Genomic DNA, 19,949 nt, shown 5'->3' with positions numbered 1-19,949 from the left:
TGATGAGTCCTTTCAGTGTGTTGAAGCACAGCTGGGCAGGCCGACATTTGTCTCACCGAAGGCGGGCGCGGGATGTGCACATGCAGCCGGGTCACATCACATCCCAACAGTGGCTTCAGGCTCGTACTCCGCTAGGTCGGGGTAGAGGCCACCTCGGAGACCGGGGCAGAGCCGTGAGGGGGGGATGGGGGATCATCCGTTGTGAACGATCACGGCGGGTGATGGAGATGGGATGGCACACAGGTCAAATGCAGCGTAAGCAGCCCAGGTCTTCAAGCGACATTATTGTACAGGGATCTTGTGCAATTTGGTTCTCGGCATCAGTAGTTACCGTACACGCTGGAGTTCCAGGTGATTGACCCTGGCACCAGGGCCTGAATGCTAGGCTTACCTATCTACGTACCTACTGAACTTGCGACGCGTCACTGAGGCCTACTGGTCGGCCTTTGCAACATTTCCCTTGATCGGTTCATCCCCATACTTACCCAAGGGTATCTAACTCAAAGCCAGCTTCCATGGCCAAGCTTATCTGTCTCAAGCCGGAGGCATCTGAGCCTCTGAGGCACTGTGTGGTAGAATGCCAACCTACCCACTCACCTTGACTCCCTGGGATTCCCGGTTTTTTTGCAATCTCAAGAGTAATCAGGCTCCAGAAAGACGAGGAACACGGCCAGCTTATGCTGGAATTGTTATCTGGGGCGTCTATGCACGCTCAAACGCAGCGCCTGTAACATCCATTTGTCCAAAAGTCAAGAGTCAAGAGTCAGTGACCACCACAAAGAAACAATCTGCATCATCCCCCTCGTCAGCCAACTCTCGGGCCTCAATACTCCGGGTACGGCCAATACGACACGAGAGTCCTGGGCTGCTTCTGCGTCGTCTGCTTGTACCGCCTCTCCCACGTTTCAGAGTCCGTCAGCAGGGAATAGTGAAGCCAGTCAAAAGCCTTGGACAGCGGCAGCTGAATCTCCCCGGAAAACCCCTCCAGATCCTGCGCCGTGATTGAGGTCTCTTGAGAGTCGTAGCTGGCCTCCATAGTGCCAAGGGGCGCCTCTGGGTCGAAGTCGGGGTTCACCGCGCGAACCGTAAGCCACTCCGTCTCGGCCAGGAGCTTGTCCTGAACCAGAAAACAGTCCCGTCGTATCCCCTCTGGAAGACCCTCTCGCATGCTCTTGAATCTCTCTCTGAGCGCATCTGCCGATGCCCCGTCCAAGGCAGCGTCAGATACAAAGACAGTCTCAAGTGTCAACCAAAGTTCGGCCTTTGGCGGGCGACCACTCCAGCTCTGCATGATCAGTTTGCCCACAGTGTCATAGCGCTCCTGGAACCTTTTCCAGGCCTCATCGCTGCGGGGATCACTGTATTCAGTACGCATCACAACAAAGCCCCATCGCGGCAGATCCCTGTCCACCATGGCTTGCACCCACGCAGCACGATGACCCTGCCTGGCAATCTTGAGTTGTTCGCTCTTTCGACGTGCCTCTGCGGCCCTTACTTTAGTGTACACCTTTCGCTTTTCGGCGGCTCGCAAGATTGCTGGTCCTTTGATAGCCTCACGGCCCTTGAGAACAAGATCACGGTCCTCTGCCGACAGTTTCATGATCCTCTCAAGGTCGGTTGCCTTGTTTGAGATATTTCTCCAGTCATAGTCGCAGCCACGGATGATCATGTCGCACTCCAGCATGCTCAGGTCTTCGGCTTGGGTCAGAGCCTTTTCGTAGAGTTGCTCCTTTGTACAACCAAGGCGTTCCGGGCAAAGTCGTTCCTCATCTTCGGGTGGAATTCTGCCAAAGACGCGGTTTTTCTCGGCCGGCGAGAGAGACTCGGGGTCATCGTTGGCCCGTCGATAGAGGTCTCTCATCTCGTCATCAAGCATGAAGGGGATGATACGACCATTGACGTGATTGTTCAAGGTTTCACGGGTCAGGCCGAGCTCTTGAAGCGACAGCTTGAAGCCGTCCAAATAGACAACCCCCTGCTGAGACATGACGGGCTGGATAAGTCGATGAATGATGAACCTGACAGGAGGATAAAGAAGAAGCAAATGTTTGTCTATCAGAAGAAACGATTGCGAGAATCTCGCGGGATTGTTCTTCTTTTGTAGGCCACAACCGGGCACATATGGGTGAGACATTGTGGCCTGAGGCACACACAGCCCCACCTTGTGCAACGTCCGCACTAGCGGCTCCGTTTTGAGACGAATAGCCGGCCCACAGTGAGGCTAGGCTGTTTCAGGAAGTTTTCTAGCCCCATGGGGAAGCGCTTAATTAAGAGCTTAAACCCGGGGAGAGTCCAGGAGCTTGGTCGAGAGCTTAATCGTGAGAACTTGATATTTGTATTGGAAATGTTCTTTATAAGAGTGAGACGAGTTTGTAGTGTAGTTCCAAGTCTTGAATCATTCTATGAGTGACTGTCTAGCAACAGCTAGAGGGACATTCATGCTCAAGTAACGATGATCATTCACTTGATGTTATGTGGGTTCACCTGTGTGGGCTCACCCGAGACCATCTTCGCGTCTCATTAGGCAGTAAAATCACAGATAGTACGCATTTCTCACGATTATCTTTTCATAAGTAAATAATATCCACTATAAATTAAGGTGTTAGGTTACATCTATTTACATTTTGAGTTGGCTTGAATTCTGGCTGCCTCTGTCGTTGCCACCGGGCCGACCCTGGCTCATCATCCACCCAAAGCCAACCCCTTTTTAAACATCAATTTTCTTGATGGGTGGTCTATAAATGTCACCATCCCCAAAGCCCTTTTGAAATAGCACAAGCTCGGGCATTAAAGAACAGAGAGAGATCACTGGTTCCGTGGTTGGCAGTGTTCCTGCCTTGACCGAAGCCTTCGTGGATACCACCGAATTACACTAAGGTTGATACAACTATCGGTTGGTGCTGAGGCATGGCTTTCTTATATCGTGGAGACGTCTGATAGCGACTCACGAGTACTGGCATTAGTTTACGATTGCTGAAGAATACCAGGGCACCTTGGTGGTCGAGATTTCAGGCATCGTCAAGGACGATAAAAGCACTATCCGTGGACTTTCTCATGCGCAAGCCAATAAGAGTCTCTAGTCACAATTACTCTGGAGTCATGTAAAAAGTCTTGTATGAAAAGAATTGTTCCAACTTGTCCCGAACTGAAATGGTCCAGCTTCGCCGTATTTCATTGGCGAATGGTCAGGCTTGGTAAACCCGGGAACCAGCTTGGTGAAGTCTGATATCCTTGAGGTTGGGTCAAAGAACCTCGAAGAGGTTTGAGCGCAGAGAAACTCACCGAACCTAGATTCTTTTGTCAGTGATAGGGATGACCCCCTAAATCATGGGTTAATTTAAGAGAGAATTCTTGTGGGCGGTTGGAGTGTGTTCTGGTTTCGAGATCAAAGGTTTTGAGCCAAGAAGAGCTTGCGCTATCTCTCAATTAATATATCTGATGATAGAAACACTGTACTATATACTATGATTGAAGACGAGCTCGAAAGCCTGTATATAAACTTCAGTTCTCACCATCCATGGGGGACAACCATGTCTCGGCATAATCGACTGAGGGCCATGTTCACATGAGGCTGTAAGAAAGCCAAGTGCCTGTTGTCCAATCATACCATCGAGAGTAACGATCTTTCAATAATCAAGGTTCACGCGCATGTACGTTCGGCAACCAGGGGCCAGGGGCTGCCACATGGAAAAGTACCGAACGCCCCAGCTGAGAAAAGCGTGGCAACCCGTCGGCTGGTCCGTGACTCACACATGGAAACCAATGCTTTCTGCATGTTTCCATATGTAGATATGCCGAGGGATCACTTCGGAGCTGTTTTAAGCTCGAGTAGCTTCACGATCCAACGAGCATCCACGATTAAGAGAAGAGAGCACAATTATCTCTGCCACAGCTTTCGACTTACGATAGCAAGCGTCAAGAGCCATTGGACATTTCCCCCAAAAGCCATCACTGACTTTTTCTCGCTTGATATCTCCTGTCATGCTGCCATGTGTTTATTAGTGTGTTCTTGGATCTTGTGTACGACGAAGACGTCATTGAAAAAGAAGAATATCCCCTGTCAAGCACATAAGGCAGTGTCAACGTCTAGGGAGTCAGTTAATCCAAGGATACATACAATCACAATTTGATTTGTTTGAGACTTGTTCAAAAACACTATTAGTATTATAATCACTTTTGCGCTATCCCGAATTCGCGTTCTTGGCCTCGGACATACTGGATTCAAAACCTGCGGGCTTCCTACTAGTTGTTGAACAACAAGACATCTGGATTATTACCGTACATGAAAAGGAGACTTGCATTATGACCCAACCAGTAGATTAAGCGTTCTGCCCCCCCGACCTTTTTAATCATTATTAGTTCAACAGAACTAGCATCATCGAAAGTCCGACCGAGAGGATAATCGCATTCGAGACCTGGACCATTCCGGCACCAGCAGTTGGAATGACGGGCGTGGGCGTGGCAGGAGTGGCAGGCACTTCGGTGGGCTTGGACTCGGTAGGAACCTATAAACATTAGCATCAGCTATTGACTTTGAGAGGATGGTCGACATACAACAGGTGGGACCTCCTCAGAGGGCTTCGGGGGATAAGGCGGGGCGGGAGCGGATGGTGCAGTCGGCGCTTCAGGAGCAGACGGGGCAGCTGGGGCAGAAGGAGCCGAAGGGGCTTCAGTCGGAGCCGAGGGCGCCTCAGGTGCTTCACTCGAAACCGCAGGAGCTTCAGTGGCCGGGGCCTCGCCACTAACGCTCACGCCAGCGGAGCCGCACAGTTGAACACCGTATTGCTCGGCCTCTAGGGAAGTTCAAAGTCAGAGAGCCCACATTGGTACAGAAGAGAATCATACTGGCGGCATCTTCGGCGCTGCAAGCCTTGGTCACACAGGAAGTGTAGCCTGCGACAAAGACCGTGGACTTGCAGACGCAGGCAACGTCAGTGGAAGCACAGCCGCTGGAGGCGAGGATGCTCAAGGCGCAAGATTGCTGCAAGTGGTAAGTACATGTTCGTATTCGAGGGCATGGTCAAAGTTACAGCGCACGCGGGCAGAGGACTCTGCGCAAGGGCACCAGCCGAAGCGAGGACGGCGGTGATGATGACGGACTTCATTTCGAGTGAATGCTTTGATTCAGAGTAAAATAACGATCGACAGAGGTTGTTTAATCGTGGATATAGATACTACTCTGAGGTCTGAACCGAACTGACCTTAAATATGAACTTGGTCCTACGTGCTTACGTATGGTGCCTCACAATAAGCCTTCGGGACCCGAACAAGTTGGCTTGAAGTTTAACGCCAAGGCGTTTCAGGCCCAACTCGTATTCCAACATGTGCTCGTCAGACCATGGCCAGCCCTATGAGCTGTGATCCGGGCCGTCGGTGCTGCCGCCGTGACGCTTTCAGAGGATCAGAAGAGGCAGCTTGAGACGGTTTCTGGACCCAATTGACGTCGTGTGCATCTCGAGACTGTCCATCAAAGCACAGACGATGGAAAATACGATCCAGGGATGCCGTGAAACCCGAGTGTTTGAGTGGTTTCACACCAGAGTCAGGAATCATCACGATGACTTCACCACAGGAGGGGTAGCAAGCTCAGCTACAGAGAAACAACAAACATGTGCAAAAACCTGCCCTGAGATGCAACTAACTTTATTAATGCTTATATAAAGGCTAAACCTCGTATCCGGTCCGTTTCCCCAGACGTTTGTCGGGCTGCGAGCATGCAATTGCAGGGAGAGACGCCCTTGACATGATTCGCAGGAGAATGCGTGAGAGTCATCGATTTACTTGACCTGTCCAAGATACTCAGGAACTTTGGACCTCTGCTCCTCCATCTCTTTCTTGCAGCGTAATGCTGATCAGGGTCGGCATAAATGCCATGGAGCTGGCCGAGTGTCCGGCCACGAAGGAGCCTTGGTTCGTCGTCGTACGCCGCCGGCATGCAGCATGTACGATGGACAAAGGGTGGTGAAGCTATGCATAGCTTCATGCCTTGAGTAAGGCCAGCCCGATCCCGGAGCAAGGCGTTGGAGAGGTCCCCTGTGAGACACTGGCTGTCTGGCATAGCCGACATCCGAACAAGCGATGCATCCGGGTCTTCATGACGTCGTGATGCATGTTACCTTGGTGTTGATACGTCCAGCGATGCGGACCATCTGATGAAAAGCTTCAGGAATAGCAAGCTCCGGATAGCTTTATGTGACCTTGAGAAATCGGCGATTCATTATCAGCATCCTCGAGTCGTCTGAGGCAGCCATTCCGAGTCACTAGCACCCAATAATTCAACCATCCATCGTACGACGGCAAGTACATGCGACTATTGGGTTAATGACAAGTGTATTTGCTATCTAAGCCCTGCAACCACCATAGCGTATTCGATAAGCCCTATGCTAGGAACCATCTCATAGAATGTAATCTGACCCCTGAGGACTTAAGCCGAAACCGGCTTCCGAGCCCACACAACCTTCTGCCAATACCAGCCATGCTTCTTTCCTGAGCGAATCTCTCGACGCAGGTGGGTTATGTAAACCTGGATTTCCTCCCTACTCCAGCCACTAAGGACGTTTGTCATGAATAGGATGAGCCCCTCAAAGTCTTGCTCCATGGATAGTTGAGCATACTGGCCAATCTCTCTGAGCTTTTCATCCTTGGGCCAGCTGCCTATTGGAGACTATGAAGAAAGGGATGGTTAGCAAAATGTGCATGATTCGATACATCAATAGCCTAAGGACTTGCGAGGCGTCACTGACCTTGTGCTTCTTCTCCTGGATATCAACAAAGCCTGCTTTCTCCAGAGCCTTGTTCTGAAGTTCATCCTCAACCACTGTAAAAGGCCGTCCCATCTTACTGCCACCCTCGACAAAAATCTTGCCCCATTGACCCATGGCACTATCTGGTTCAATAGTGTTGTCGTCGCTCTGTATGTAAGCCGACGGCTCCATACTTTCGATATAGCCACCGGGCTTGAGGCATCGATAAGCAACCTTGATGAGAGCTTCCCAGTCAGCAATGCATCCGGTCAAGAAACGGATATGAACATAGTCGAGTGAAGCTTCAGGAAAGGTCCACTCCTTGGTGCAGTCGTCGATCTGGCTGGGAAAGGAAGTAGTCAGCCCTAGTTCCATACCTATGTTGTGTTGAGCCAATACTTACAATTGAAGATTTGGAGGGGTCCAACTTGGCTGGATAGGCGATATATCGGTTCCGATGACCTCGCAATCAGGAAATTGATCGGCAAAATCACTGCACTGGGATGAGCTTTCCTGTCTCTCGAACTTGAAAAGCAATCTTACATGGCCCAAATACCTATGAAAGAAGCTGAAGTTAGTCTTGTGAAACCAACCTGGAAAGTGAATTAGTCAAAGCTAATGCGCCTATACCTGTTCCGGTTCCAATGTCGACAGCTTTCTAGACGTTGAATTAGCATCCAGTACAATACTAGAACATAGGAAATACTTGCCTTGATATCATTTCTCAGTGGAGCAAGAAACAACTTTCCATCAAGGCGGAGCGTCTGGCAGTGGTGGCTATGAAAGCGTAAGATGATGTGATAGCCCTAGTGTATACTCTGGACAGGCCTCACTTGATATCCATGGCTTCGTTTTGCCGCTCATCGTTGGCACCCCTTGAAACTCAGTCGGTGAGTGCGTCAAAATGTTGACTGACTGACTGACCAGTAATGTGCATCGCCTTGTTCACTATGGAATGTCCTCCCAAGGATAGTGCGGTACTTCAGGATACTAGACGCGATGGATCCCGTCGAACTAATATTGCCCTCCAGCGCTGCATCTGCATCTGCCGTGTCATCTGCGTCCTAAGAGGCACTTAGAAGCGAAGCAAAAGGTAAAGTAGTGATTTGTACTGACTATGGTGGCCTGCTGCCAGTGCTGTGGAGGAAGAATTCCCGAGCCGTGTGACGTTTCAGTTGATACGGCCTGAGCAGCTTGTGGAAGGCTTTGGTCGTTGTCTGAGGCTTCCACTGCCTCTTGGGCCGTATTACCCGGCGTCTTGGCCTCGTTCTCGTCCGACATGGTATCGGAAGTACCTTGGGGGCTGGAAAAAGAGCTGTAACCTCCAGGCTGGGAGAGTCAAAGACATGTGCGGGGTCTGGAACTTGAGGAATTTCGCAGCCTGCTTTGTTCTCTCTTTCCTCGTTGTATTGCAGGCGCCGATTATGCATCAAGGTGGAGAGCGGAAGGGACCAGCTCAAGGGCTGCATGCTCAGGTTGAAGCCACAAGTAAACCCCGCACTCTTGAAGCCGGCACTTGGGACGCAGATCTATCCCGACTTCAAGTTGCGAGGGACTAACCATGGCCTTGTATTGATCGACAGAGTAGGAACTCAATAGATCTGTAAGAAAATAAAGACACGAAGTATGAATGACGAGAGGCCTTCGATTAGGGACACAGTATGCCTGGTAAGTGACAAAAGGAGGACCACCACACACCGGGTATCACCCGCGTTGCACCACAGGCGCCACGCGCGGGATTGACATAATGCCTGGCTATGTCTGAGCGACACGACAGCTGAAAGAAATGTGCAGGGCCTCGACCCTGAGTTGGTTGCGAGGGTTGCGTCATTGACTCGCAAGAGCCGGGGTGGTTGTTGGTAGCCTTGACTGGCAGTGGAAGCAATGTGGAGGGCTCGCGAACTCAAGTATGGCCTTGATCTTGGCGTAAGATTGAATGAGAAAGGGCATTGTATTTTCCAAAAAGGGATATATAATCCGTTTCTGTCAAAGGACAAGCCACCTCGACTTAAGTGGATTTATGACAGCTACCCTTGACCGCCATGCGAAGGACTCAGAATGAAGCCTACCCAACCGCTACTATTCTTAAGATTAAAGAGAATAAATTTTAAAAAGAGGGCAACTATTCCAGCTGGATATCTGATTCTAACACTTGCTGTAGGAATGCTTTAGATTGCTTAAAATGGGTTTTGGAACTCTTCAGGGGACATGTCAAGCTATTATTCTGATGACTTCTTTTTACTACACGTTGATAGACCTGAGGAAATGACAAAGAGCTAATCATGTGTTTAAATTCGCAAAGTCTCCAAACTGTTGCCTTGTGCTATCATTTGCCTTGACCACGACACGCTAACATATATAATAAAAACCATTTCGCCAATTCAACTTATCCACAAGGCAACCTCGTGCTATGGCGCTTCGTATACCTGGCTCGTTGAAGTGGTTGTAGAATGAGTGGGCAGCTCGGCTTTCGCCTCAGGGCTCTGTAGCTGCGCCGGGCCTGGCGGGTACTGCGTTTGCGGATGATACTGTTGTGGGTAATACTGAGGCTGTCCCGAATATTGCTGTTCCTTTCTCTTCTTCAAGTGCCTCCAGATGAAGAAACCAATGCTGGCCAGTATCGCGATCCCGCCGACTGATGCACCGACTCCAATGCCAGCCGCAGCTCCAGCTGAAAGACCCGGCTCTTTGTCTTCTTCCTTGTCCGTAGCATCCGAGCCAGCTGATTCTGCCGGACTGGAAGTCGCCGCTGTGGTTATACTCGTGGTCTCAGGTTCAGTCTCGGTCTCGGTCGGGGGCGATGAAGTGGTGGCCGCTTTGGTCGCCGTCGTCTTCGTCGTCACCGAAGCTGGTTTATAATCGGGAACGGTCACGTTGAAAGAAGCAGAGTTGACCAAGCTCTTTGACCCATCCGCAGATCGGTCTATGATGTCTTCGGGGTCGTAAAGGGCGAACCAGAACCTGGCATGTTCCGCTCCAATGTCTGTGTCGAAGCGACCATTGCCAAAGTCAACCCTCCATGTTGTAGACCGCTCGGTAAGGTTCTCTAAACATCACGTAAGAATCTGTATGAGGGCGTCAGAAGAGAAGGCTCTCTTACGATCAACCCAAGCCCAGAGAAAAGGTCCTTATCCACCACTTTCCCAAACCGCAACACTTATTCTGTCTCGATCTGTCGTCCACCTGATGGGTATCCTATCTCCGACTTCGTATACCTGGTAGTTGGATCGGTCATCGTCCTCGGCGTTCCACGTCGCTGGGTTGGTGAACTGGGTCTCGGAGTGTACCCCGGCTATCAAGCCAAGTACCGAGAGGGCGGTAAACATTAAAGAATGCATCTTGAGGGCGTCTATGAGATAGGGTAGGCCTAGAAACATTAAATAGATGCCGATCTTGGTTGCCCTTAGGCGCGAGAATCACGGTAACGACTGACCATGGTCAGACCAAGTGGCGGCGAGCAGGTTGGCAATGCCTGGGGTTTTGATGCGGGATGGACAGAAACCCGTGATTCCGGCACTTAAAATGACAACAATCCTCATCAGATCATGTCAAACTCCCGTTGGTTGGCAGTTGTAATAAGCTGGGTCCCGAGACCCCTGGTGCGTATCATCATCGCCGTACAACTCCTTTTTGGGTGTGTTCTACGGTCAAGGCCCTGTCCACTCAGCCTCCGAAGAGGGTCCTTGCAATCCTGTTTCTACTAGCACGCCATGCAGCCAAGACCGTGCTATGGCGCTGTCAGAGACGAGTCGCGGGATTTTAGCAGCCGAGAGTTCGTCTTGTCTCTCGAGGATGCGATCCCTTGACTCGGTAGCATGAAATCCAGCTCTAGTGGAAGTGCCCAGACGGAAGCGAAGCCAGAAGCCCTGTTTTAGCGCCAGGATTCGGATCCAGCAAATGAGATGCCAGGGTATGGAAAATGCCCCCAATATCCAAGTCACAGATGGTGATAAGAAGAACCAACGGCTTCACTCCGGGGGAGATACACAACTCCCGCAATGCGCGGCAGTTTCAGGTAGTCAAGCTGGCGTTTAAGAGTGGTGAGTGATTCGTTGAGCCTGCTGTGATCAGGTTTCTTTAGCGGGGCTCGCCGGCCTAGAAAGATGGCCGACGTTACCAGGGGCGGCGCGGCAAAGTCGGTGATGAAACACTACTTGCGCGTTTTCATTGGCTTTATTGTTTCAAGCTCCAGTTATGGCGAGCTAGCCTATCACGTTGAACATCTTGACTTATCCAAAGTTTCTCAAACATATTGAGTAGCCAGTCAAATGAAAGAAGTATGACACTCCTTGTCAAACAGCCGCGTTGGCTTTGCATTTGCCGACTCTCGGTGTGATATCAGGTCATCGAAAGCGGCATACAGCCACGGGAAGGTCTTACAACCATGGGCAGCCTAAGGCTTCCAAGAGTCACGAGCTCGAAGCCCAAACAGTTGATGCCTCAGACATTTAGGCAGCGGATTTTTTGGCTACAGCCCAGCTGTTGAATTCATGATAGGTGATTTTTGAGTGGGATTAGCGTCCGACAGGGCCATGTTGGACAAGGGGTTGGAAGGACGTCACCGACACGCGACCCTGGTCATATTCAAACCTGATTTGTTCTTTGTTATCGTTTGCGACAGACTGAGATGTGAGTATTAACATAAAGAGGCTTGCGCCTCAGGTTTGGCCAAGCCTTTTTGAAGGATGAGAATGGAGATAGAAATATCTTGGGTGGGACTCACCAGGATGCCAGTGCTGACTCGTCACAAGTCTAGATGAAAACAGTTGCTAGTTAATGCCTAATGAGAAAAGGATAGGGTCTCAGTGATAGGCTAATTACAATTCTGTCCATATTGAACCAACACCTGACCACCACCCTTGGCCGTTGGCTTCAAGTTTTCTTTGATGGAAACCTTGTAAAGATTTCGAACGAGGCTATCCTTTGCATTGAAATGTTGACCCATGTTCACTTGATTCACGTGATGCTTGTTTTCTTGACTTCTTTGTCAAGTTGTTTCAGTGGCCCCTGATTCCATTGTTCGCCATTCCCTGTACGCGCTCACACTGGCATAATCATTGTTATGTCTCTTTGTTGATGCGTATTCATCGTGGCTAGTTCTCTGCAAGATGAACAGAACATCACCATGGCCTCGAATTGCGCACTTCAAGTGACCAGTACAGTATCCGAGTATAAAAGCTCTCGTCCATTAACTTTGACAAGACGCTCTCTGTTCTCTTCAACCCAGTTCTTCAACCTCAGTTCGAACACGCACGAGATTCCAGCGCTTACAGAACCATCTTAAACACAGCAACAGGATTTCTGTCAACCTCGGACCTCAATCATGCCTGACACCTGCACTCGTGCCAGCTCCAAGGCTTCCCGCAAGACGGCCAAGAACGCAGTCTTTGGCGTGACTTCCCACCCAACCAGCCTCAGTGGGCAATCGAGCTCTAGTGTGAGAAGGAGCCTGTATAGTGGTTGTGTGGAAACTCAGTCTGCGTGCCTTGAGGCCAACTACGAAGGCCCTTCTGACCGCTCGCATGCCATCTTCCATCAGCCAGATCAAGGTATTCAGCCTTTGGTCTCTGAAGGAAACATGGGTCGTATCGAGGAGCCTAGGATGCTCCGTGTTGAGCCTGAGCTTCGTACGCTGGCTCTCCTCCAGATGCAGCAGAAGACGAACAACACGTTCACCAGCGGCGGCCGTTATTAGGCTCAGATAAGTGATGAGGGCTTAACTTGTACAACTAGGGAACAACGGCAAGATTGGGCTTGATCATGCCAGGGGGTCCGGTCCTTTGTTTGACGGGGCAAGCTCCGCGGGCCTGGGTATAAGTATATATAGACCACACGGTATATACAAGAATAGAGTCATTTACATGCATTTTTCTAATAAAATTTCTGATCGCGCTCAATCTCAGGGTCTAAAATGTGAGCTTGCGCTATCGTATATGAAGACTTGAAGTAGTTATTGCACCAAAGACGGTGAGCAAGATCATGCCCGCTTAGTCCACTCCATGCGCCCCATAATGACCCAGAATTGCTGTAAATTACACAAACCCTACCGAGGGCTGGCGATGGAAAGCAATGCCCGTTTCTCATGAAGTTAAGATTCAGTCACTGAAGCCTTGAGGAGAAGAGTTGCCCCAGCCCATAATCTCGACAGCTTCGACGCAACACCACCACAAAAAATAAGGCAATAAAATAGACAAAAATTTTAAAAAGACATACAACAGCGGGGATTCGCTGGTCGTCACCGACCCAACTACTAATCCGCCCCTCATTGGCTTGACTATGGGAGAGCGGACGGGATCCCGTATTTTCCAATGGGTATGGTCGTATGTGTTAGAGCCCACCGTTGCAGCGGCTCAAACCGAGCGCCTTCCAGGCCAGGGTTGAAAGGATATACAGGGACTGAATAATTATTCGACAAGTGGCTGGTTCGCTTCAAAGGTGTCAGTTCCAGCTGTTTTGTGTGAAAACATGCAATAAAATGGATTGCTGTCTGAAGACGATTTCGTAACGGCACACAGCTCTCTCACTCGCTGTTAGTTTGTTTAAGTATCTAGGTCTCCTTGATAGCCTTGACGGCGAACGGGTTCGCAGTAAAGGTACCGTTGGGATCAGCCTTGCCCCTAGCCTTGCCCAATCTCTGGTACTTTTGCTCATCCTCGTAGTAACACTTCCAAATCTCGGGCTTTCCAAGATCCCAATCTCCATAAGAGCCCCAGAGCACACGCTTGTCCTGCTTGCTGAACGGACTAGAACGGCCAACCATGATGGCATCGTTCTCCTTCTGCCAGTTGAGGGCGTACTTCTTGTACTTGTCGCCAGGATCGTGGAAGCAGTCGAGTGTCTGGACAACACTGGAGTCTCTCCAGCTGTAAGAGGTTCCGTTGTTCCTGTCGGTATAAAAACGCGAGTTGTCACCTCCGAAGCACTGGATCTGAACTGAGAGCTTGCAATGGGTGTAGACTTCATACTCGTCCTCACCCTTGTTGTGGCCGAGCTTCTGGCGCGGGTTGTAGATCAAGTCGAGACGCTTAACCACAGAATCGACCCAGCCATCCTTCTCAAGAGTTCTCGAGTTAGTGGCGTATGTGCGCTTGACGTAAGGAAGGTCAAACTCCCGCTGCTTGGGGAAGATCCATCGCCCCGTCATCTTGGACATGTCCTCGTCGGCCTCTGACTCTTCAATCCGCAGAGTGTGCAACTTGAAGGAATGCTTGAGGTCTCGGAACTTTTGGAACCAGGCATCGACACTCTTGTCGTACTTGTCGGCCTTGTTGACAGGGCACCACTGGGCGTAGACAACAATGATAGCTGGGAAAGCTCCGTTGAGCAAGTCCAGAACGTCGTCCGCAAGGGCCTCCTTGATCTTGTTCTGGATCTTCTCCCACAGACTGGCATCCTTCAAAGATGGGAACAGCATCGTGACGGGAAAGTCGGTACTGAGAACGCTCACACAGAGGTCGAAACCTTGTGGGAACTTGGCGTTATCGCCCATCTTTGCCACCTCGGTGAGGAGCTTCTTCAGGACGTCGGGGTTGTACAGATACAGAGCCTTCATCCCATGCGGACCCTTGATTCCGTTGGGGCCAGCAACAGTCCCGATGTAGCTCTTGCCCTGGAACACCTCGACGATGTAGTGGGTGATGATGCCAAAGTTGCCGGGACTGCCGCCCAGAATGGCGTGAAAGAGCTCAGCATCGCTGTCCTTGGTGATCTCTCGAATGACACCGTCGTGGCAAACCATGCGAATGGTTCTGACATGATCACCAAACAGGCCGAAGCTGCGGCCAAGCTGGCCATAGCCACCTGTTTGCCCATGGCCACCCACACAGACATAAGCGCACTGTCCGTGTGGAACGAAGAGTCCATTATGTCTGAGATAGGCGTTGAAGTCCTTGAGCTGATTGCTGACACCGACAAAGACTAGCGCCCTGTCCTCGGCAACAGGGACCTTGGGGTTGAGGACCTTCATGTCCTTGTACGTGTTCGAGAGGTCGATCTGAATGTTCTTGCCACCGGTCGAGCAGGCTCCGCTGTACTGGTGACCACCACTCTTGACGGCGATGGCAACCTTGTTCTGTCTGGCCCAGTTGACAGCCCCGATGACATCTTCGTCTCCCTTTGGCTGAATGATCATGGCAGGGTTCAGGTCGCGTTCCTGCTGGTAGGATGAGGAGGCGTACTGCTGGTTGAAGTAGCCATAGTCAAGCTTCTCAGATGAGGGGCCATCGCGGGAGTATTGCATGCCCTGGAAATCCTGAATTTGAGCCATGGTTGTTGTGTGAAGAAGCCTGCTCGAAGTCGTGGGGGATCTCAAGTTCTATGCAGATGGCTGCCCTTCTTATACTCCAAATGCAGGCAGAGATCATAGCAACCAACATCTCAAGTGATCATCACATGTTCCCTCCAAGTTCAGCATTTCTCCGACTTGGAACACGGCTGCGAGTCGGTCCTGCAAGTGAAGCTCGAAACCCTCAGCTTACCGCGCCACCATTCTCTCAGCCAGCCTCTCCGTGCCAATCCTTGGGGTGAAGGATACCGTGTCTCGCTATGCAGAGGATCGGTGGAACATGGTTGGACTGTTGGATTGTCGATCGTGGCTTGATCTGAGAGATCATCACACCTCAAGACAGGGCTGCAGCGAGTTCCGAGAGATATTCTTACTCTTGGCCTAGGACTCGTAAGCTCTCAACGCAGGTAAGATGTCCACTTGTGTCATTAAGCATATTCAGGAACCATCTGTCAGACTTGAAGTGGAGTTGTCTCGGAACTCCACGGCCGTCATTGCGGGGAACATTCCTGACCTCTGGTATGTGATGATGCATGGAGAAAACTTGCTACACGTTGCATGTGCCTAGGCCATGTTGGGATGCTACTCGCATTGTTAAGAGCCATGGTTCTTAAAATTTCTGTTGGACTAATTTTGGGTCAAGGACTGAGTTCAAATGACCATACCGTCTTTAAACTGCTGGATTCTCGTAAAGCCATTTAAGCATGTACCAGGTAGATATTCTGCAACTCAAACACAACGGAAATGCCCCATATCTCTTTTTATGGCAGATTGTGCTTGTGTACATAACTTGGCAATGTCCGATATTCAGGCTGTTCTGGAAGAGCCTCAGGTTCGTATGGCCCGTAGAACCCGAATTTATACGAATGCCCGGTATAAACTTGGGGGAAGAGTATTGTATTCGAGAAGAACTTTAAGTTTGAGGGATTTTTGATAGCAGGGTATGTGACAAGTGCGTAGGCCACAAGAGAAAGAAGGCCGATAGCTAGAAGGCGAGGAAATATCTGGATTTATGCGGATCACAAGATCATGCCTAAGTCCTCAGACTTTGTGGAATGTTCTTCTCATCCTCGAATAAGACGAAGAAAGCAATATTGAAAGAACTTTGTTGGAGGTTGCCCACGAAATTGTGTTATGGGTCCTAGGCCCGGCATTCTGACAACTTCGTGTGAACTAGCAACGCAGTTGGTAGATGGGCATTTACATAGTCGTTTTTGAGTCTACGAAGGATTTCAAGAGGGCGTCGGGCACAAATGAAAGAGCCTAGCTCAAGAAATTCATAGACACTAATGAACGACCGAACTCTCCGAGAGCTGGGCTAGATGTGTTGAGCACCTAATCATGAGGGCACTGAGAAAAGCATCTCGAGGTACACTCAAGTCAAGACGACTTTGTGACATGTCCAGCAAAGACAATTCCACCCTAGTTTGGCTAGGAGGAAAAGCGATTCCGTCCGCATGACCAGACAAACAGATGGGCAGAAGGATAGCCGTTCTCGTGGGATGAGGTAAGCTGACTGGCGACGTAATGGATAATAGCACAACAATTGAGTTTACTAGTCTTCCTCTGGAACTCACAGTTTGATTGTCGAGTTCTTGGCAGCTTTCCAGGCATCGTGACAGAGAACTCATGGCTGATAAATCTAAGCTGACCACCCTAGACACAGGGCTGACCACCCCAATACAGCCCCTACCCATCTATCATTGCCTATCCGAAAACCCAGCCTCATTTTTGGCACCATTGCCCGCCCGGAACAACAGACTCCGACAATTGGGAAAAGAGACCATAAGCCGGCCCTCGCCAGACGGCGCTCGGCGGCTCTCGGTGGATATGTTCGCCGGGCAACTCTTGACATCAGTGGCTCGGACCCTTGATGAGTCGACGCTGTCTCAGATTGACTCGGAGCTTGGTGGAGTGGAGTCATATTGGACTATTATTTACCTCATAGATGCTGATCATGACAAAAGTACCCCCTGGGGCTGGCGCGTCTAGACGTTGACAGAGGGAGGACATGTCCTAAGCACTAAGCCCTACGGTCCAACAGGGAAAGCCTTAAGGTTTTCCGTTCGGTACGGAGATAACCAGAATTGCCAGTAAAGAGTGAGCATGCCGAGAAACCGAATGAGTTTTCCCCGAGAGTCGGTACTGTCTCAAACCTCGTTGTGCGGAGAGGGGCAGCAAGGGCTTGACGTCGATCACCCGCTTCCTATCGGAATATTCGCAAATGCCGGACTTGTTTAATTATTAAGCGGATGTCCGAGAAGTCCGTTGCATAGGCCATGTTACATCTCGCTGAATTTAACAAGTCCCACATGTGGTTCCATGCAGCGATGCATGCAGTTGCGAGGGGCCGAAGCGAAGGCCCGGCGCGAGTCCCAGGCCGAGGGGCCGAGATACGACGGCGATTATTATCCGACTAAGCGCGAGTGAGTTGAAAGGGTGTGTAGAGGTTTAGCGGAACGAGTATAAATATCCCTGGGGCTGTCGTGGGGAGGAGGGCTATTACTATCCTGTTTCCACTATCTTCGCTTCATCATCATATCCTCAACCCATCCCACAAATCTTTTCAACGCCAAGGCGTGTTCGTTCATACACCATGACTCAAGGCTCAGCATCACAGGAGCGCCGTCGCTATTGGCTGCTCACATCTCCTCGCACAGCGTCCAACTTGCTGGTCAAGGTGCTGAACCTTGACGAGCAGGGCGTTCGTCCCGCTCGTGAAGGCGGATATTTCTTCCTGCCTTCAATCGGAACGCGATTGAATCTACTCCAGAAGCCCATGGAAGACTGGACTGAGGAGGAGTGTAAGGACCTGGAAGATCGACAGAAGGAATGCCTGAGCCGGCTTGAGGAATACATCGCCGCTGCCGACCAGGAAGGGCAACTCGTCTATGTCAAGGAGCACGCAATTATGTTGACGAGTGCTTTCTATGATTCTCAGTACACGTATGGAACCGTCAATGTCCCTGGGGAGCCCAAAACCTTTGTCACGACAAACGCGCCGAACCCAACTCGTTCGTCGCTCAACCTCACGTTTCTGCCTGACGAGTTCCTCAAGATTTGGAGCCCAACATTTCTAATTCGCCATCCTGCCATGCAACTTCCATCTTTATTCCGAACTTGCCTCACCAGGATGGAGATGGACGGCTTTTCCCGCTGGCAGAAGGAGCCCCTTGACATCGAGGTGACTATGAAGTGGTTCCGAGCCATGTATGACTTTTACGTCAAACATTTCGGAGAGGATAGCCAGTGGCCGATTGTTCTCGATGCCGACGATATCATGACCTCCCCTAACTTGGTTTCCAAGTATGCTGCACTGGCAGGTCTCGATCAGGACAAGCTACGATTCTCCTGGGACAAGGCAAACAAGGAGAAGCTGGATAGCCTGTCGAGCATGGAGCAAAGGATGTTGAGCACCATCAATGCAAGCTCCAAGATTGATTCATCAAAAGTAGCTGGAAATATCGACATTGACGATGAGGCTGCCAAGTGGAGGAGTGAGTTTGGCGAGGAAGGGGGACGGAAGTTGGAGCAGTGGGTTAGGGATGCGATGCCGGATTATACCTTTTTGCATTCGAAGAGGCTGAGGGCGGACTAATAAGAGAATTATTGCTTTGGGTGATTCGTTTAGCGTAAAAAGCTCTGCTCAATAAAATGTTACCAAGCCCAATGCTTCACAACACTATAACTAACTTTGTCATTATCATTCCGCCCCCAACTGGGAGGCACAAAGCCAGGCATTGTAAGGGTGCCACCACATATAAAAATATCCCCGTCTCCTTGTAGCCACAACGGTATCTTCAGTGTCTCTTTTTCGTCCCAATCAACCAAGATTATCAAGTTTTGCCATCTCGTACTCCGTCCGGTCGGTATTGAAGAGATTGCGCGGTTTGTTTGTCCTTGCCGAAGGGCATTTTCTTAGAGATTCCCGTCGAAGATACCAATGATAGAAAGTCTTTTGGCCCAGTCTTACCTTGAATGCTAAGGCACACATTTTCACGCATGCAGTATAATTTCTTTGGGGTGTTCTGTCTTCATAGAGGAGCCACCGCCTCACCGTTGAACTTGTGATCATTCCGTCATTTGAGATAAAGATAAATCACAATGACTATTGAAAGGCCCTCAGAGATGACTCCAGATTTCTAAACGATTTCGTGGAGCTGCTCTGCCCGATCGGCATCAGGAACATGCTACACGCTTTCAAGTTCCTCCAATCGACCCATCGTGGCTGGACATATGGAACTGACAGATGTGGAGGTTTTTGGAAACAATACCGCACGAAGTTGACTTTGACAATCTTCCGGTTGGAGATGATCAAGAGGCGACCTTTCTTTGCCAGGCAGAAGTCATTCATGGTTTCCTTGTCCGTCGGGGGCATTTTCGGAATGTCGGTCAAACCACTCTTTGTCAAATAGTCCAGGCTACGGCATGGCTCGAGGCTTTTCATCGTGAAGGATGGTGCTAAAGCCGGAGAGAAGTAGATAGAAGACAGGATGAACTACCATATTCTCAGCCGTGCAAAAGATATTCCATGCTGACGTGATGTAGTGCGTGCAGTGCTCAGGAATGAGTTAACGCTTTCATTAAAGCAGCTCGGCTTCTTTAAAGAATACAGTACCAAGTATCATCAGATAGGAAGGATTAGACTACCTCGATCAGACATAAAACTACTCAGCATTATGACTGAATTGAGTCGCCACCTTGAACATATCACCATCTCCTTCGCCACCAATGCTCAGGGCTTCTTTCACCTACCTACCCTACAGCTGGATTGGGAACGGCTACAAACTTTGGCGCGATCGTCAAAGGTGCTAGTATCCTTTTAGAGTGCTCAAGTTAACCAATTGCTCGAGAGAAGCGGAATGAAACAGGTGCTGTTCATCTTTAAAACAGATCGCCGGGGCTGATGGCAAAGAGCAGTC

General features: G+C 50.2%; 7 protein-coding genes across 7 annotated transcripts; 2 read left to right on the top strand and 5 right to left on the bottom strand.

Annotated features, from left to right (window-relative positions):
- Positions 1-823: 823 nt before the first annotated feature.
- NCS57_00490900 (uncharacterized protein) lies at positions 824-1,987 on the bottom strand (the record flags this gene model as incomplete). The annotated part of the gene is made up of 1 exon (XM_053054854.1): positions 824-1,987. The coding sequence occupies one exon, from the start codon at positions 1,985-1,987 to the stop codon at positions 824-826; it is 1,164 nt and encodes a 387-aa protein (XP_052917014.1).
- Positions 1,988-4,355: 2,368 nt separating this feature from the next.
- On the bottom strand, positions 4,356-5,105 carry NCS57_00490800 (CFEM domain-containing protein; the record flags this gene model as incomplete). The annotated part of the gene is made up of 4 exons (XM_053054853.1): positions 4,356-4,505; positions 4,555-4,793; positions 4,846-4,981; positions 5,031-5,105. The coding sequence occupies 4 exons, from the start codon at positions 5,103-5,105 to the stop codon at positions 4,356-4,358; spliced, it is 600 nt and encodes a 199-aa protein (XP_052917013.1).
- A 1,319-nt stretch (positions 5,106-6,424) lies between these two features.
- Positions 6,425-8,024, bottom strand: NCS57_00490700 (uncharacterized protein; the record flags this gene model as incomplete). Its single annotated transcript, XM_053054852.1, has 9 exons — positions 6,425-6,664; positions 6,744-7,086; positions 7,147-7,236; positions 7,287-7,299; positions 7,374-7,401; positions 7,454-7,520; positions 7,577-7,618; positions 7,668-7,807; positions 7,860-8,024. The coding sequence occupies 9 exons, from the start codon at positions 8,022-8,024 to the stop codon at positions 6,425-6,427; spliced, it is 1,128 nt and encodes a 375-aa protein (XP_052917012.1).
- Positions 8,025-9,151: 1,127 nt separating this feature from the next.
- NCS57_00490600 (uncharacterized protein) lies at positions 9,152-10,081 on the bottom strand (the record flags this gene model as incomplete). The annotated part of the gene is made up of 2 exons (XM_053054851.1): positions 9,152-9,789; positions 9,901-10,081. The coding sequence occupies 2 exons, from the start codon at positions 10,079-10,081 to the stop codon at positions 9,152-9,154; spliced, it is 819 nt and encodes a 272-aa protein (XP_052917011.1).
- Positions 10,082-12,066: 1,985 nt separating this feature from the next.
- On the top strand, positions 12,067-12,438 carry NCS57_00490500 (uncharacterized protein; the record flags this gene model as incomplete). Its single annotated transcript, XM_053054850.1, has 1 exon — positions 12,067-12,438. The coding sequence occupies one exon, from the start codon at positions 12,067-12,069 to the stop codon at positions 12,436-12,438; it is 372 nt and encodes a 123-aa protein (XP_052917010.1).
- An 852-nt stretch (positions 12,439-13,290) lies between these two features.
- Positions 13,291-15,009, bottom strand: NCS57_00490400 (FAD-binding PCMH-type domain-containing protein; the record flags this gene model as incomplete). The annotated part of the gene is made up of 1 exon (XM_053054849.1): positions 13,291-15,009. The coding sequence occupies one exon, from the start codon at positions 15,007-15,009 to the stop codon at positions 13,291-13,293; it is 1,719 nt and encodes a 572-aa protein (XP_052917009.1).
- A 2,614-nt stretch (positions 15,010-17,623) lies between these two features.
- On the top strand, positions 17,624-18,625 carry NCS57_00490300 (uncharacterized protein; the record flags this gene model as incomplete). The annotated part of the gene is made up of 1 exon (XM_053054848.1): positions 17,624-18,625. One exon carries the CDS (start codon positions 17,624-17,626, stop codon positions 18,623-18,625), a length of 1,002 nt encoding a protein of 333 aa, XP_052917008.1.
- Between the last annotated feature and the right edge of the window lie 1,324 nt (positions 18,626-19,949).

This window comes from Fusarium keratoplasticum, chromosome 3 (assembly GCF_025433545.1).
Source record: "Fusarium keratoplasticum isolate Fu6.1 chromosome 3, whole genome shotgun sequence".
Classification (NCBI taxonomy): Eukaryota; Fungi; Ascomycota; class Sordariomycetes; order Hypocreales; family Nectriaceae; genus Fusarium; species Fusarium keratoplasticum.
This window is presented reverse-complemented; position numbering and strand designations above follow the sequence as displayed.